The sequence below is a fragment of the Xenopus laevis genome, chromosome 5L (genome assembly GCF_017654675.1).
Source record: "Xenopus laevis strain J_2021 chromosome 5L, Xenopus_laevis_v10.1, whole genome shotgun sequence".
Lineage (NCBI taxonomy): Eukaryota > Metazoa > Chordata > Amphibia > Anura > Pipidae > Xenopus > Xenopus laevis.
Window position 1 is genome coordinate 62,552,540 of NC_054379.1, and position 16,706 is coordinate 62,569,245.

At 38.7% G+C, this 16,706-nt stretch overlaps 1 protein-coding gene across 3 annotated transcripts in view; it reads left to right on the forward strand.

Moving 5' to 3' along the window:
- The window catches only part of pcnx2.L (pecanex 2 L homeolog), a 643,210-nt gene that overhangs the window by 448,539 nt on the left and 177,965 nt on the right, over positions 1–16,706 (forward strand). For all 3 annotated transcript variants that reach the window (XM_041562821.1, XM_041562822.1, XM_041562823.1), the window contains one exon: positions 11,580–11,685. In XM_041562821.1, coding sequence (XP_041418755.1) covers positions 11,580–11,685 — 106 coding nt within the window. The remainder of the gene's footprint in view (positions 1–11,579; positions 11,686–16,706) is intronic.

Sequence of the window (16,706 nt, forward strand, 5' to 3'; positions counted from 1 at the left end):
AAAAATGTGATATGTTTTGGAGTTGCAGAAAAATCAAATACTTATAGGATGCATGCATGCAGATTTCAAGGCCCAGTGGAACATGGGAACCAATAGAGGGATAGATGAGGTGGGGTAGAAATCGCTGTTTATACTTGAATAATTTTCCAAGTATATATGGTTGTACCTCTGCTTGGTCACTAGAGGTCTCCAGCATGCTAACATTGATGTTTACTAGACTCTACTCCCAAGATGATTAATATAGTGGAAATCGCTGTTGACCTATGAGTGACACTTTTAAAACAGTTTAAATGATGATGCTAAGGTCGTATGGATTGCTCACACCACAAAAAAAAATTCTCCCAGAAAATAGTCATTGGCCTTAATATGAATCAATTAGATTTTGTAGATTTAGTAAATCAAACAACTCCTACCACTCCTACCTTTGACTTTCTGTAATTCTGCTTTTATATTAAGACAACCCGCTCCAATTTTTGAAGTCCCAATTTTATTCTTAAAGGGGAAGGAAACCTCGTCGGCGCTAACCCCCCTCCCCCCCTCCCGTGTATTGCCCCCCCTCCCTCCTCCCACCTGGCCTACCACTCCCGCTGGGCAAATGCCCCTAACTTGTTACTTACCCTTCTGCGCAGGTCCAGTCCAGGGAGTTCACAGGAGACATCTTCTTCCACGCGATCCACGCGATTCTTCCTCCTTTGACCGGCGTTTTGGCGCATGCGCAGTAGGAGCATTTCGCCGGTACGGATCTACTGCGCATGCGCCAAAAGTCACGCGCATGCACAGTAGATCGTACCGGCGAAACGATCCTACTGCGCATGCGCCGGTCAAAGGAGGAAGAAGATCGCGTGGAAGAAGATGTCTCCTGTGAACTCCCTGGACTGGACCTGCGCAGAAGGGTAAGTAACAAGTTAGGGGCATTTGCCCAGCGGGAGTGGTAGGCCAGGTGGGAGGAGGGAGGGGGGCAATACACGGGAGGGGGGGTGGGGGGTTAGCGCCGAGGAGGTTTCCTTCCCCTTTAAAGGGATACTGTTATGGGAAAACATGTTATTTTTCAAAATGCACCAGTTAATAGTGCTACTCCAGCAGAATTCTGCACTGAAATCCATTTCTCAAAAGAGCAATCTGAAATCTGAAATGGGGCTAGACATATTTTGAATTTCCCAGCTGCCCCCAGTCATGTGATTTGTGCTCTGATAAACTTCAGTTGCTCTTTACTGCTGTATTGTAAGTTCTCCAACAGTACAGCAATACTCACTTTCCTCCCCAGTTGCCTAACAATAGAGCAATGGGAAGGTAACCAGAGAACCGCTCCTTGGTAGATCTAAGAACAGCACTCAATATCAAAAATCCACGTTCCACTGCAACATATTCAGTTACATTGAGCAGGAGAAACAGCTGCCAGAAAGCAGTTCCATCCATGCTAGCTGTTTCTGAAGGTACATAACCAGGCGAAATGACCTGAGATGGCTGCCTACAGACCAATATTATAAATTAAAAAATACACTTGCTGGTTCAGGAATTAAATTTTATATGGTGAATTTTATGGAGTGAATTATTTGCAGTGTAAACAGTGTATTTTAGAAATTAAAAACTACACCATAAAAATTGTGACAGAATCCCTTGGCTAAAGCCATGTAAATTCACAACCCAGTAGTGTTTTCTATTCCACCAGTTCACACCAAATATATCATACTTCTCTGTACATGCAACTAATTGTAGCTCTACCACTTAATCTGACAAGCTGTATTCATTTTCCATTCAGATTAAATATTAAAAGAATAATCTCATTCAAATCTAATTTGCCCACCTCACTTTTGTGTAGTTATAACAGTCTTCCAGCCTCCTAGTCATATTTTTTTCCCAGCACCTAATTAATAAAGTGCAATTCAAAGGAAAAGGTTAAGCCTAGTTCAACAGAAATCCAAATTAACATTTTCTACACCGGTGATTAAAGACACAGTAAACACCCCTTTTCAACATAAGCTGAATGAATAGGGCTTGTGCAGAACTTATTCTTTGCCTATTATTTTAATTAAGAAATATTTTTTTTGGCACCAAACAAGAATATGCCAGTTTCACTTTAGTATGTCCTGTCACTTCTGGTTCCAAAGTACTTCAAAGTAGTTGATAAACAATAGTTTACCATCTACCAGTCTACTGAGAAGCCCCTGTTTCTAAAGGACGGTGGGGTAAGGTCAGTGAAAATAGCCAACTTTTCGAGTTTTGGGTTAATTCCATTCATCCAACTTTAAAAATTAGATTTTTTTTTTAATAAATTTAGATTGGTCGAATTTTGAATTTATGGGAGTTTAGGGGAGTTTTTAAAAACTCATATGAATTCAAAATCAACGTTTCAGTCCTAAACCAGGACCTTTGTCAGGAATAGCTATAGCTAATTTGAAATTTGTTTCTTTAAGCTTCGATTCTAGATCTCTGAACGGATCTCTGAACATGCTTTAGTATAGTTACATAGTTAAATCGGGTTGAAAAAAGACAAAGTCCATCAAGTTCAGCCACTCCAAATGAAAACCCAGCATCCATACACACACCCCTCTCTACTTTCACATAAATTATATATACCTATATCTATACTAACTATAGAGTTTATTATAACAATAGCCTTTGATATTATTTCTGTCCAAGAAATCATCCAGGCCACTCTTAAAGGCATTAACAGAATCAGCCATAGAACCATTCTTTTCCTAAATTACCTGAAAACTTTCAATAAATAGATCAACCTGCTATTACCTTACCCAGTCTCAACTAATGTGTGTTTGTAAATTTATGTGGTTGAAAAAGGCACCTACTGTACCATGGTAAATTATCTTCTTTTCTTTTCCAATTATGTTTATTGGTATTTGAAAATTAAAAAGAGTAAAATCAACAAAATATTGACTTACACTAAAGCTCATCAGTTTACATAATAAAAGAAAATAATTATTATTATAAAACTTAGAGATTTAGAATCACAGTATAATCTATGTGGGGCGGAATCAATTTTGGATCAAATTATCAGTCTGAGGAAGGACCTAGCAAATATTAAAAAAGCTGAGGTCTCTAAAGCTATAATTTGGACAAAGCAGACCTTTTATGAAAAAGGGGATAGGCAGCATACTCTATTAGCGAGTAAGCTTAAAGACCAACAAGCATCGGCACGTATTAATGCAATTCAAACTAAAAAAGGGCAGCTTACTCATGACCCAGTCCGAATTGGGGCTCGGTTTCATGAATACTACTATAATCTATATAATTTAACGAAATCTACTCCATTAAACAATAATATGGCTATAGGCTCCACCAATCATTTTTTAAAAGATCTTAAACTGTCCAAATTCCAACTGGAGGATTTGCAGTTATTAAATAAAGAAATTACATTGGAAGAGCTTGCACAGGTACTAAAAGGTATGCCAAATGGTAAAACCCCGGGACCGGACGGGCTACCTTATAGTTACTATAAACTATTTTCACATATTCTTTCTCCTTATATGGTAAAATTATTTAACCAGTATATGCAAGGAAATCCAATACGTAATTCCACTCAGACATCATATCTTTCCCTTATACCCAAAGAAGGTAAAGACCCAACACAATGTACAAATTATAGACCTATAGCCCTTTTAAATTCAGATCTAAAACTTTTCTCAAAAATTCTGGCCAATAGATTAGCCCCAATAATGCCAAAATTAATAAATCAAGACCAGGTAGGATTTATAGAGGGACGTCAGGCTGGGGATAATGCAAGAAGGGTGATTAACCTTATCGAAATACTTAATAGAACAGGCACCCCGTGTCACGGTCAGCACCCAATACCAGAACAAATGCCAAGGACCCTGGTCTCGGCTCGGCTTCACCAGTAGTGTGACCACCTTTGGGCTTCGGGAGGAGCCCTCAGCTTAATTGGGTGCCACCTGGACTTAACGAGGGGTACAAGGCGAGGTGTTCTGGCTGGCAAAGGGGCACGACCGGATAGCAAGAGTCTTTGGGCAGAAGGTCAAGGACAAGGCGTCTGGTGGAAAAGGAACAGACCGGATCAGGACAGGCAGATAACAGAATCATCAGGCAGGCAAGGGGTCAAAACCAGATTCATCAGACAGACTGGATAAGGCAGAAGGATGGTCAGACAGGCTGGGTCGAGGCAGGTGGATATCAGAATCGGCAAACAGGCAAAGGGTCAAACCGGGTGATCAAGCAAGGGGTTAAGCAGGAAGAGTTGTCGTAGGCTGGCAAGGGTCAGGATACAGAATGCAGAGTAGTCAGGAACAGGCAGGGTCAAACACGGATAATCAGTCAGGATAGCAAATTCAGGAACAGGTAGCAAAAAGCTCAGGAAACCTCAGGATAAGATCCTATAACGGGCACTAGCTACAGGCCTGAATGGGCCTTAAATAGGGATCCAATTGGCGCCAAAATGTGCGCAATTTCGCGCTGGCGCAATCACGCCAGCGTGCCTGCGCCTTTAAGAGACACGCAGGCGCGCCGCGCGCGCCCTAGGGATCCAAAAATGGCGCCGGCAAGGACAGGAGCGGCGCAGCGGTCGTCCACGCCAGGGACGCGGCGTGGACCCCGCTGCCCACTAGACCACCAGGGTAAGTTTCTTACACTCCGGCTGTTGTTCTAAGTCTGGATGCAGAAAAAGCATTCGATAGGCTAAATTGGACCTATCTTTTCACTCTTCTTACTAATTTGAACCTAAAGGGCCCATTTTTTGAAGCCCTTAAAAATCTCTATAGTCAACCCTCAACTCGGTTAAAGTTGGCCGGTCAATCAGATAAGCCTATTTTAATAACAAATGGCACAAGGCAAGGCTGCCCTCTCTCACCTTGCTGTACGCTCTGAGCATTGAACCATTGGCGGCAGCAATAAGAGAGAACCCCAATATATCAGGGGTGCCTTTAGGATCTAATCAGTTTAAAATTGCACTTTTTGCTGACGACGTCATTTTGTCATTAATCCATCCAACTGTATCATTATCTAATTTACACGCCCTGATAAAGGAATTTAGTATAATTTCAGGTTATAAATTAAATCTGTCAAAATCTGAGGCCTTATCTTTTAATATACCAGCTGGGGAGCTTCAAACTCTGAAGGCCAACTTTGACTTTAGATGGAAAGAGAACTCAATTACTTATCTGGGCGTTCAAATTACAACAAAATATGAATCACTTTATCAAACCAACTTTAATCCTCATAAATCTAACTAAGCAATTGTTCGCGAAGTGGGCGCATTCCTCGATATCTTGGTTCGGAAGAATTGCGGCAATTAAAATGAATATTCTACCAAAATTCTTATATTTATTTGAAACTCTACCGGTAACGGTGCCTAAGAGGACATTGAAAGAGATTCAAAACATATGTCATAAATTTATTTGGAGACAAAAAAGCCATAGAATAGCTAAATCATTCCTGACAGGGCCCAAGGCCTTGGGAGACCTAGGAGTGCCCTGTATATAGACATACTATGAGGCAGCACAAATAAGACAAGTGATGGCCTGGTCATCTCAGGATTTTTCCAGTGCCTGGGTTAACATCGAAAACTTAGTGGCACTGGAAATTCCTATTAATATACGAATATGGGCACTTAATATTAAAGACAAGGCAGGAAAGGGCTTGCTGCCGACTACACAGCTTACCATGAAGATTTGGTATAAACTAAGATATAAACGGGGGTTGATATCACAATATATTTAAACACAAGTTATCTACAAAACCCTAATTTCCCTCCGGGGATGAATACATCTTTTTGCGGGCGCTAGGGACGTACAGGTATATTCAGGATAAGAGACTTGCTGGATGGACGTACCTGGGCACCCCTAACTTTTCAGGAATTAAAAAATTTAATGCCAAATTCCACTTTATACCAATTTGAATACCTTCAATTACGGCACTTTATAAATCCGTACTGTATTAATACAAAAGATGCTGGGAGTACTGCATTTGAAATATTAGCTAAGAAGGGCCTACCACAAAAGGGACTTATCTCTTAGATATACAGGCTTCTTAATAGTCCATCCATAACAGATACGGGGCACCATAAGTATATGGTTAAATGGAATATAAAAACATCGAATCGATTATCGCAAAAAGATTGGGAGAGTATCTGGCGTAATGCAAATCAAATGTGTACATGTATAAGACAAAAAGAACATATTTATAAGATACTTATGTTCTGGTATTACACTCCCGATAGACTACATAAGTTATTTCCGGAGCATACGTCTCAATGTTGGAAAAATTGTGGAGAAATAGGTACTTTACCTCATATATTTTGGGAATGCCCAACTGTTAAACTAGTATGGATGGAAATTAAGAAGATATTAGACCGAGTAATGACAAGACCAGTCCCACTAGATATAATTACCTTCCTATTGGGCAGACCTTTTGTAGGCTTAACAAAATCTAGCCAAAAGTTAGCAAACCAAATTTTGTTGGCTGCATCGGATAGCGAGAGCATCTAAGTGGAAATCCCCTGAATGCCCGAGTATCAGGGAAATTACTGATAGAGTGAACGCCAATAAGCAGTTTGAAGCAAATATAGCCCACTTACAAAATACGACCCCTCAATACCTTAAAATATGGTCTGTATGGGAACTCAAAGGGTTTGCTAAGTCACCACAGACTGAATAGCCTCTCTCTTTAGAAAATGTGACAGTCATAAAAATAAATAGGAAAATTGGATGATAAAATCATTACCCTAAGGGATATAATTATTGGGTACTCCGTCCCTATAATATATGTAATTAGTGGCAAAAGAGATGGTAGCAGCTAAGACCTTAGCCATGGACATTGACTTATAGATAGGCACATAAGTGGTTTTTTTTTTGGTTTTTTTCCCTCCATTTTATAAATACTATAGATGACACGGGGCACATAAATGAATTATCACATAGAGTTGCACATTATTATGATGACACACACACACAAGAGGAACATAATATAAAGGATCCCCAATAAATAGGAGAGTATCCATTAGGCAAAGTAGCCAGATACACTGCACACTATGCACTTTATTACCATGTATTTCTTTCACTCTTTTTGTAATTTATTCACTTCTTATCAATTATACACCTAGACACATATGCAAAAACAATTGATATTTATTTAATTAGAGACACACACTTTTTGGGAATTTTTTTTTTTTTGTTTCCATCTTCCACATAAGAATCACAAATTGGGGATAGTACGGCTGAAACGGGCTGCTAATATGACTTGAAGAATATGTGGGCTTTAAATGAGGGCTGAAAAGCCTATATATACTTAGAAGCTTTAAAAAAAGAGAAGCTCCTTATAAAGAAATATTGCTAAAAATGGAGACAAAATATGGCCAATTTTCAGAATATATAGATGAGAGAGAGGAGTGGTTAAGGATAATGAAAAAGAGAATAAGGCTGAATATGAATATATATGTGTAGCCCTTCAATGGACATCAAATGAGTTTTGTTGTTGTTTTTGTGATGTTTTGTATCTGTATTTTGATGTATTTTCTTTCTTTTTTTTTCTTGTTTGTATTCTTATTTTTTTATCTGGAAAAAAAAAGGAAAAATCTATTAATAAACTATAAGTAAAAAAAAAAAAAGAAAAAAGACAAAGTCCATCAAGTTCAACCACTCCAAATGAAAACCCAGCATCCATACACACACCCCTCTCTACTTTCACATGAATTATATATACCTATATCTATACTAACTATAGGGTTTAGTATAACAATAGCCTTTGATATTATTTCTGTCCAAGAAATCATCCAGGCCACTCTTAAAGGCATTAACAGAATCAGCCATAGAACCATTCTTTTCCTAAATTACCTGAAAATTTTCAATAAATAGATCAACCTGCTATTACCTTACCCAGTCTCAACTAATGTGTGTTTGTAAATTAATGTGGTTGAAAAAAGCACCTACTGTACCATGGTAAATTATCTTCTTTTCTTTTCCAATTATGTTTATTGGTATTTAAAAATTAAAAAGAGTAAAATCAATAAAATATTGACTTACAGTAAAGCTCATCAGTTTACATAATGAAAGAAAATAATTATTATTACATTTCATTTCATTTCAAACCAATGAAAATAAAGCAACAAATGCCAATTTAAACAAAAATTCATCAAGGAAAAAAATAAATTAATACAGAATAAAAATAAATAAAATCTTCCTCTCTACTAACAAAGTAAACAAAACATTTACTATATTAATGGACAAAATTAATAAATTGTCTATTTATCTTTGAACATCAATGGATGAGTGAAAAGAGTCTTCATCAGAATTGTACATAAACTTTTCAATAATAACTTTTATCATCAGACTCCAGAATTGGTCTCCAGAAGTAGGGAGACCAAAGTTTCAAGATTTTTTCCCTAAAACCAGTATTACCATACCTAAAACCAATTGCTTCATCTAAACATAAAGACTTAAGATCTGGGGAGTTTTCCTGAATCCAATACAAAAAAAGTAAGATTTACGGGTAGCTGTATTGACCAGATGTATAAAATATTTATTTCAATATTTCATTTTAGATGTAAAATTAGCAGAAGGATTCACCTGATAATCAAGCAATACAAATTCAGGAGATATCAATGTTCAGTTTTGTATTAATAACATTTTTACCCCATAACTCCGAAATGGACAGGCATTTCCACATATAATGAAATAGCGTCCCCGCTGCCCACAGTGTAAGCCACTAGACCACCAGGGTAACATATCGTTACACTGTCAGAGACTTATAAATCACCTCTGCAAACATTTCACCTCTTAAAACTGCGAACGCATCAACATGCCACAAGATAGAAGCAGCGTACCACAGATCAGCCCTTCAGTCTCTTCACTCCTTCAGCTGCTAACCGTGAGCCGCACATAAACAGGAGATAACAGGAGACCTGCAGGGAACTCAAGGGGTCAGACAAAGCAGCGAAACTAAGTTCCCAGATATTACTATTTTGTAGGAAGAACCCTGGCAGAACAACAGCGCTCTACCCTAGGTGCTACTTCCTCCTCAGCGCCATACCAGGAAGTCCTAAATTATCTTCCACAATTACAAATATTTGCTTGTTCACTCACATTCCATTTGCAAGGTTTTTTTTCTGTATCCCTTTATACTAATATTGCAGTGATTCCCAAACAGGACAAGATTCTAGATATATATCACTAAATATTTAAAGGACCAGTAACATAAAAACATTTTTTTTTTTTTAAATTGTTAGTATACTATAAAAAAAACACCAACACATATTAAACTTTAAAGTCTTTATTAAGAAATAACTTACCAAAACTCCGCTTGCTCCGCTCCTCTTCAGGATCCTTTCTTATAGGAGATAGTCAGGGAGGAGTAATCGTGCGCTGCGCGATGGATCGTCGCCCTTTCGCCCTTTTCTGAAGAGGAGCGCAAAGTGGAGTTTTGGTAAGACTTTGCGATTTTAAAGTTTAATACATGTTGGTGTTTTTTTTTGTTACTGGTCCTTTTAAGGTAAGATGTTTGCCAGAATACACTTCATATTTGGGGCCTCATCTAATACAAGAATGATATATCAGAAAGCAAAATTAGTTTAGTTTCCCTGCTATTTTGTCAGCACTTAAATTACTAAAGGCCTTGGATTATGGAATACTTAATGTAGCTATAGATCCAATATGATCTGCTCAAAACTCTTCTTTACAATATTAATGCTGAAATTACCAAAAAGTATACTGCATTTATATGCTGATGAAATGGTGTTCTGCAGCAGAATATTACTTGTCCCCAGTATTATAATATTGTACAGCACCAGGTTAGTTTTCTGGACTAGCTTAAATTCTTCCTTATCTAAAAATTCTAAGTATTTTTACCATACTTTGCTGTTTGGTACTTTACCCTTTGCCTACTAGAATATTTGGGCAATGTTATGGTTAGAAACTTTTAATAATCAAATTTGTTCCATCTTAAAAATTTAGCCCAGTTTGGTCACAGATGCCATTTTTGATACACTGAATTGCATAGAGTATACCAGGGAGCTATATCCATGCACAAATCTTATCAAAAAAGACTGATGGAAATGCATTTAATAATGTAGAATTTTAAAATTAGTACACCAATATATTTATAGGGATTGCAAAATGATAGGCTAGAAGATAATGTTTAGTTCAGTAAGTACAAGTCTGGTAAGTACAGTATCTAAGCTTGAGGTATTCCCCCTCACTTTCACTAAGGACTAATGCATGGACACAGTGTTGATGGGTACATAAGTTTATGCATGCTTTGTGCAAACCGTGTGACCAAATGTGGCTCATTTTACTTAATGCAGGATTTACCCTTTCAACTGATGCAATATTAGGATCTACATTTCAAAATATTTCATGTATGTGTTATGTTATGTTATGTTATGGGAGTATTTCAAGAGGTAGCCTGTGAGTTTAATTCTGAAGAGACTGAGGGAGGATGGGTTAAAGGTGGGCAACAGCAGTAGTATTTGGGGGGGGTGCAACCAAACAGTTGCTCAGAGAGGAGTCAGCCAGGAACATATGGAGATACAAGAGAAAAGGTGTAGTGAGGTGCAGAGGAATGAAGGGCTTTGATGGTTATCAAGTTATATTGTATTTATGGGAAGACGTGATAAGGACTTCAGCAGGGGAGGGGTCTGTACCCACTTGGATGAGAGTTCTGGCAGCAGTATTAAGTACAGACTATAGTGAAGAGATGTGGAAATTAGGGAGACCAGTTCGTTGAAGGTTACAGTATTCTGGATGGGATGAGCGCATGCACAAGCATCTTCGCTGTAGCAAACAAAAGAAAAGGGTGGATACTGTGTAGGAAAAATTAACAGATTTTGACAGTGCTGTTAATATGGTCAGAGAAGGAGAGAGAGAAGTCAAAGATTACCCCCAGACAGTGTGCTGAGTTGACAGGGTTAATATGCATGCCATCAATATATATAACAAATATAAGAGGGAGTAGGACCAGCCTTAAAGGAATTGTTCAGTGCAAAAATAAAAACTGTGTAAATAGATATGCTGTGCAAAATAAAAAATGTTTTTAATATAGTTAGTTAGCCAAATATGTTATGTATAAAGACTGGAGTGACTGGATGTCTTATTTACACAGTTTGACTGGATGATCTATTTACACAGTTTTTATTTTCACAATGAAATATTCCTTTAAGTGGAAAGGTGACTAGTTCTGTTTTTGTTAGATTGAGTTTGAGGTCTCCTTTTGGAGACTGCCAGGAGGTAGTTAGAGATTTGAGTCTCATAGGGTCAAGAGAACAAGTTGTGAATGAGGATGGCAAGAGAAGCTGGTAGACTTTGGAAGTTGATACCGAATGCAAAGAATTAATGCATTTAGAAAGGGGCTTGGGAAGGAGAAGCTGGTTTGTGTTAGTATTGGTGGGATTCTGATTGAGAATGGACTCTACATTGCTTTTAAAAACAATCGGCAAATCTTGAAGTGTGTGTCAGGTTCACTGATTAAGATGTAATGTTAAATGGAAGGGTAGCTGGGATTGGAGAAAATAAAGGATTAAAGAAGTGGGTTCAAAAAGGGAAACATATTATTATGAGATCTATGACTGTATATTGCATGCTTTGAAATTTTTTGTTATATTGAAATATTTTTATCCATTGTAGATCTCTTATCAAGTGTAAGTTGTTACTTAAAGTTTGTAAAGAGCATTGCAATAGTTCAGAACAAGAGCAAGATGATCCATTACCAGAGAAGATGCAAAGGTCACTGGTAAGTTGCTAATCAATCATACCCAGATATCAGAGATATACTGTATATAGCTGAAATGTTGCAATGATAATTTCCAAATCATGTTCCATAATGCCCAAATCACACGATCAACAGGTCTCAGATGGCAAATTTTTATTTGGTGTTCATTTTTTGAATTTTAGAATTTTTATAGTATCTTTCATTCTCTTCTGCCTGGGGTCACTGACCCCAGGAGCCAAAAACTATTGCATTTTGATGCTACAGTTGCATTGTTATTGTTACATTTTATTACATTATTACCAGTGCCTGGCTGCAAGGGTAACAACCAGATAGCTGCTAAAATTCCACACTGGAGAGCTGCTGAACAAAAAGCTAAATCAATAATCACAAAATGCAAATAACCTTAGAATATGAAAGTACAAGGTCTCAGAAGAGTAGCTAGTATGAAGCATGATCCTAGAGCTTATTCTAAGAGATAGATTCAGGGTACTTGGCAAAGCAGCCAGCAGCCAGAGTGTATTTAGTGATTGTATACCTTGCAATCTTGAAGTAACATCTGGAATGCTATTTGCCATAATAACACCATTCTATGTTTTTATGACCAGCATCCTCTGTCTTTTGCTTAGAATTTTCTCCTCTCATGGTTTTTTTTTTGGCAATCTGGCCAACATACAGTATCTATTCTCAAGTGTTTGGATGAGAAGTCTCAAAGGTTAACTGCCCCATTAATCATGTTCTCTGTTAGAGCCTGTTGCTAACAGGGAACTGTGGGGTTGTTTGAGGTTCTTTGCTAGTTGCTATGAATATTTTCATCTGCTTTTCTTTGGTGAACATCTGGCAAGAATAGTACCCAGGGACATCTGACACCAACCAGTTAGGGGTGGTCATGTATCTTTGTTATGGACTTTTAAGATAGCTTCCGTATATACTCGAGTATAAGCTGACCCGAGTATAAGCCAAGGTACCTAATTTTACCTATGAAAACTGGGAAAACTTATTGACTCTAGTATAAGCCTAGACACAACTACAGCTCTGTCTTCCAGCAGCGCACATTCCGCCAAAGTGACCACCCCCAGCGATCAACCGGCTTCTTTGCAAAGTTGATGGTGATAGAGAATTGCCAAACGGATTACTATGTGCATTGTCCCACTGTCCCACTTCCATGTGCAGAGGGTGTTGTGTGATATTGCAGTCTCTCCCCAAGTGAACTGTTGGTATAGCAATGATTAAAAGTGACTGCAATCTCAGCTACTGCCCGCTGACCTGAGTATAAGCCGAGGTAGACTTTTTCAGCACATTTTGGATGCTGAAAAACTCGGCTTATACTCGAGTGTATAAGGTATTTCATGTCACAAACCCAGTCCATCAGGCTGGCAGCTCATACCAATTCTACTTATGGAAGAGAAAGCGAAATGATAAATGCATATGACTTGCCACCTTGTAAAGGATGCTAACACTCAAAACTATTCCTACAGTACCAGAGTTTGAGGAGCTGACTATAGAGTTTTTGCCATTCTGGGAGACTGTGACTTGGATACCATGTCCTAATAAAAAACAATAAAATTAGTAAGAATATTCTCTTACACTGGTGTGTAGTACAGTGACTGCTTCAGAAATGGGTGAACCTGACAACTGGGTCTCTCCACTCAGCACAGCCTGTAAGATTTCTGCCAAAGCAGACTAAAATGCATGCTGGCAGATGTGATTAACTTATATACAATAGCATACATAATTGTGGTGTTTATACAAATGGCCTGTAGATGTTACTGTGCCTAGACTTATACTGTGCATACTTCCTGACAGCTTAAAAGTGTGCTTTACTTATTCACTGCCTGGGAGCAGAGGGACAGTGTATATTCTATACATTACCATTACCTGATGATACTTATGAAACTGCTCTTACTGCTATAAAGAACTTTTTTGTGCCAAGAGTAAATGTGGTTGCTGAAAAAGATATAAATTCCGCCAACATGGACAATGTAATGGCGAATTCACAGAACAATTTGTAGCAGCTGTGAGAGAGCTGGTTGTTACCTGTGAGTTTGGGACTCTAACAGATGAAATGCTAAGAGACCAAATAGTGGAAAAAACAAACTCACCTCACATTAGAGAGAGACTGCTCCTAGAGCAGGATTTAACCCTTGCAAAGTCTATTACAGTTGCTAGCCAAATTGAAACAGCAGTGGCAGAGGCTAAAACTCTGTCAGGGAACTGCTGGGAATGTACAGATTGTGAATTCAGCACTGTGGCCTAATAATGCACAGTCACAGGCAAAATACAGTGCTAAGGAAAGGGATTCACCTACACTGCAAAACCATGCAGCAAATACAAATAGAAAATACTGCTTTCACTGTGGTTCAACACAACACACTGCAAATCATGTTACATCTCCTGCAAAAGCTAAACGGTGCCGCAAATGCACAAGTAGGACATTTTGCTAAGATCTGCCATAGTTCTGCTAAAGATGTTCATGAAGTCACTACTACAAATGTCACAGTATTAAGTGTGGATAAAGCTGGTACATTTATTCCAGACAAGTTTATATGCACTGTCAGTGTCAGTACTGCTTCTGCTGACAAGGGACACTCCATTAACCTGATGCTTGATACAGGTTCAGCTGTTTCTATTCTACCAAAGGATATTTTCTTGAAATACTTTGCAAAAGATCTGCTTGTTGCACCTGCCCTGAAACTGGTCTGTTACTTAAAGGATCCAATCCCTGTGCTTGGTTGCTTGCCAGTGACTGTACAATTTGAATCAAATACAGCAAAATGTGACTTTTACATTGTGAATAAGAGTACTGCTATACTTGGAAGGGATCTCTTTGCTGCATTAAACCTTCAATTAGTTGATTGTCTCATTACTACAGCACCAGTGCCTGCCCACACAGCCAGTGTCTAAAATTTTACCACAAAGCACTGGGCTATGCAAAGAACTTTGTACACAAAGTTAAGTCGAGACCAGATGTAAAAACAGTACCATTTCCTGATTCAGCATGGGAAAAACTTTATATTGTCGGTCCTTTTTGCAGATGCTACTATAGACTGAAGATTTGCTATAACCTTGATAAACTATTACAATAAATGGCCTGAAATTGCATTTGTTTTTCATATAACATCAGCTACAGTAATAACATTTCTGTCTTCAGCAGAAAAGGTAATCCAAAGGAGTTAATATCAGACAACGGACCACAGTTTGTCTCATATGAGTTTGAATCCTTTCTGAGAGAGTTGAATATTGTGCATAGGAAAGCTTCAGTGTATTATCTACAAGCAAATGGAGAAATCGAGTGATTCAACAGAAGTCTGAAAGAAGCACTACAGACAGCAAATCTTACTAGGAAATCTTGGAAAGTATTTACAACAGAGTTCCTACATAACTACAGAGCAACATGCCATGCAACAACCCAATCATCTCCAGCTGAATTATTACATGGCAGACAGATGCACACTAAGTTGTAGTAGACATCAAACTTTCACAAAATACTGTGCCTACAAAATCATCTACTGCTGACATTGTGGAACGTCACCAAGCCAAATGCAAGGCTTATACTGACAGAAAACGTGGTGCAAGATTGTGGAACGTCACCAAGCCAAATGCAAGGCTTGTACTGACAGAAAACGTGGTGCAAGATGCACTTTCAGCCTGGATCTTTAGTCAGAATTAAAAAACCAGGAATACTGAAACAAGGACAATCTGTAAGAACTTACCCCGGTAAGGGTAGTGGGGGTCAGCGGGGACGCCCGCTGTACTCCAATTAGGGGATGCCCGCAAGGATTTTCAGCACCTAGGGCGCTTGCGCTGCGTCTTAAAGGCGCAGGCACGCTAACGTATGACGTCAGCGCGCAAATTTTAAATGTATTTAAAGGGACAGTTTTACTTTGATCATTGCCCGTGATAGGACTTGTTTTCCTGGTGCCTCTGAGCCTTTGTGCATCTGTTCCTGTTTGTCATTGATCTCCTGTTGTGACCTAGCCTGTTTTGACCATCCTGATATCCGTACTCCAACCCAGCCTGTATTTTGACTACTCCTTCTGCCTGATCCTATTCTGATTGACTACCCGGTTTGACCCTTTGTCTTCCTGACGATCCAAGTTATCTGCCTGCCTCGACCCAGCCTGCTTGACTACGATTCTGCCTTATCCTGTTGTACCGCGACCTTCGGCCTAACTGACTTTAACAACTGTCGTGCCCCTTTGCTTGCCAGATGCCTTGCTCCTCTCGAAAAGTCCAGGTGGCATCTGAGTACGCTGAGGGCTCCTCCTGAAGCCAAAGGCGGTCACACTACTGGTGAAGCCGAGACCAGGGAGCTTGGCACTAGTTCTGGTTTAGGGTGCAAATAAAGCACTGTTATACTCTACTCATCCTTGGCTACCCTAAACATAACAATAATATCTTTCTGGTTCATGATGTATTCAATTTTGCATGCAGGACTGGTATGTTTTAAGTGTTGTGCTTTCCATGAATGAAGAGTGGTAGCCCGCGGTTTGTGTCATGCCTTCTTTTGGGAGAGAGCAGACAGGCAATGGTCATCGCCATCTCCTGCTCCGCACTTAAAAATCATTGTCTGAGCGGGTCAAAAGGGGGCAGTATCTCATCGCAGGAACAGCCCTGGCAGCAGTGTGTATGCGGTTCCATTTGAACAGACCATACACTAGAATTGCTATGCAGTTTTCAGCAGGTGTGTTACACTGTGTGTGAACAGCTTCAGTTTTTTTTCACACCTGAAGGCTTTATTAGAAAAGTTAATAAGCAGCAAGAAAAAAAGAATATGTTCAAACAGCACCACTTGCTCCATTAAGTATAAAAAAATCATCAAAGTAGAGTTTCAAGATGCATATAATTTAATTAGAGGCAGAGCAATGTGCAATATTTAATTGGCTCACAATGCGTGTCCAGATTTGTGCCACTGTAGAATCTATAGACCCTAAGGTCTATAGATTCTACATGGCCAAAAAAGTCTCAGCACCATTCTAAAAATCTTTAGCAAAAGTGACCACTACTACAAAACAAAATAAATAAATAAATAAATAAATAAAGAA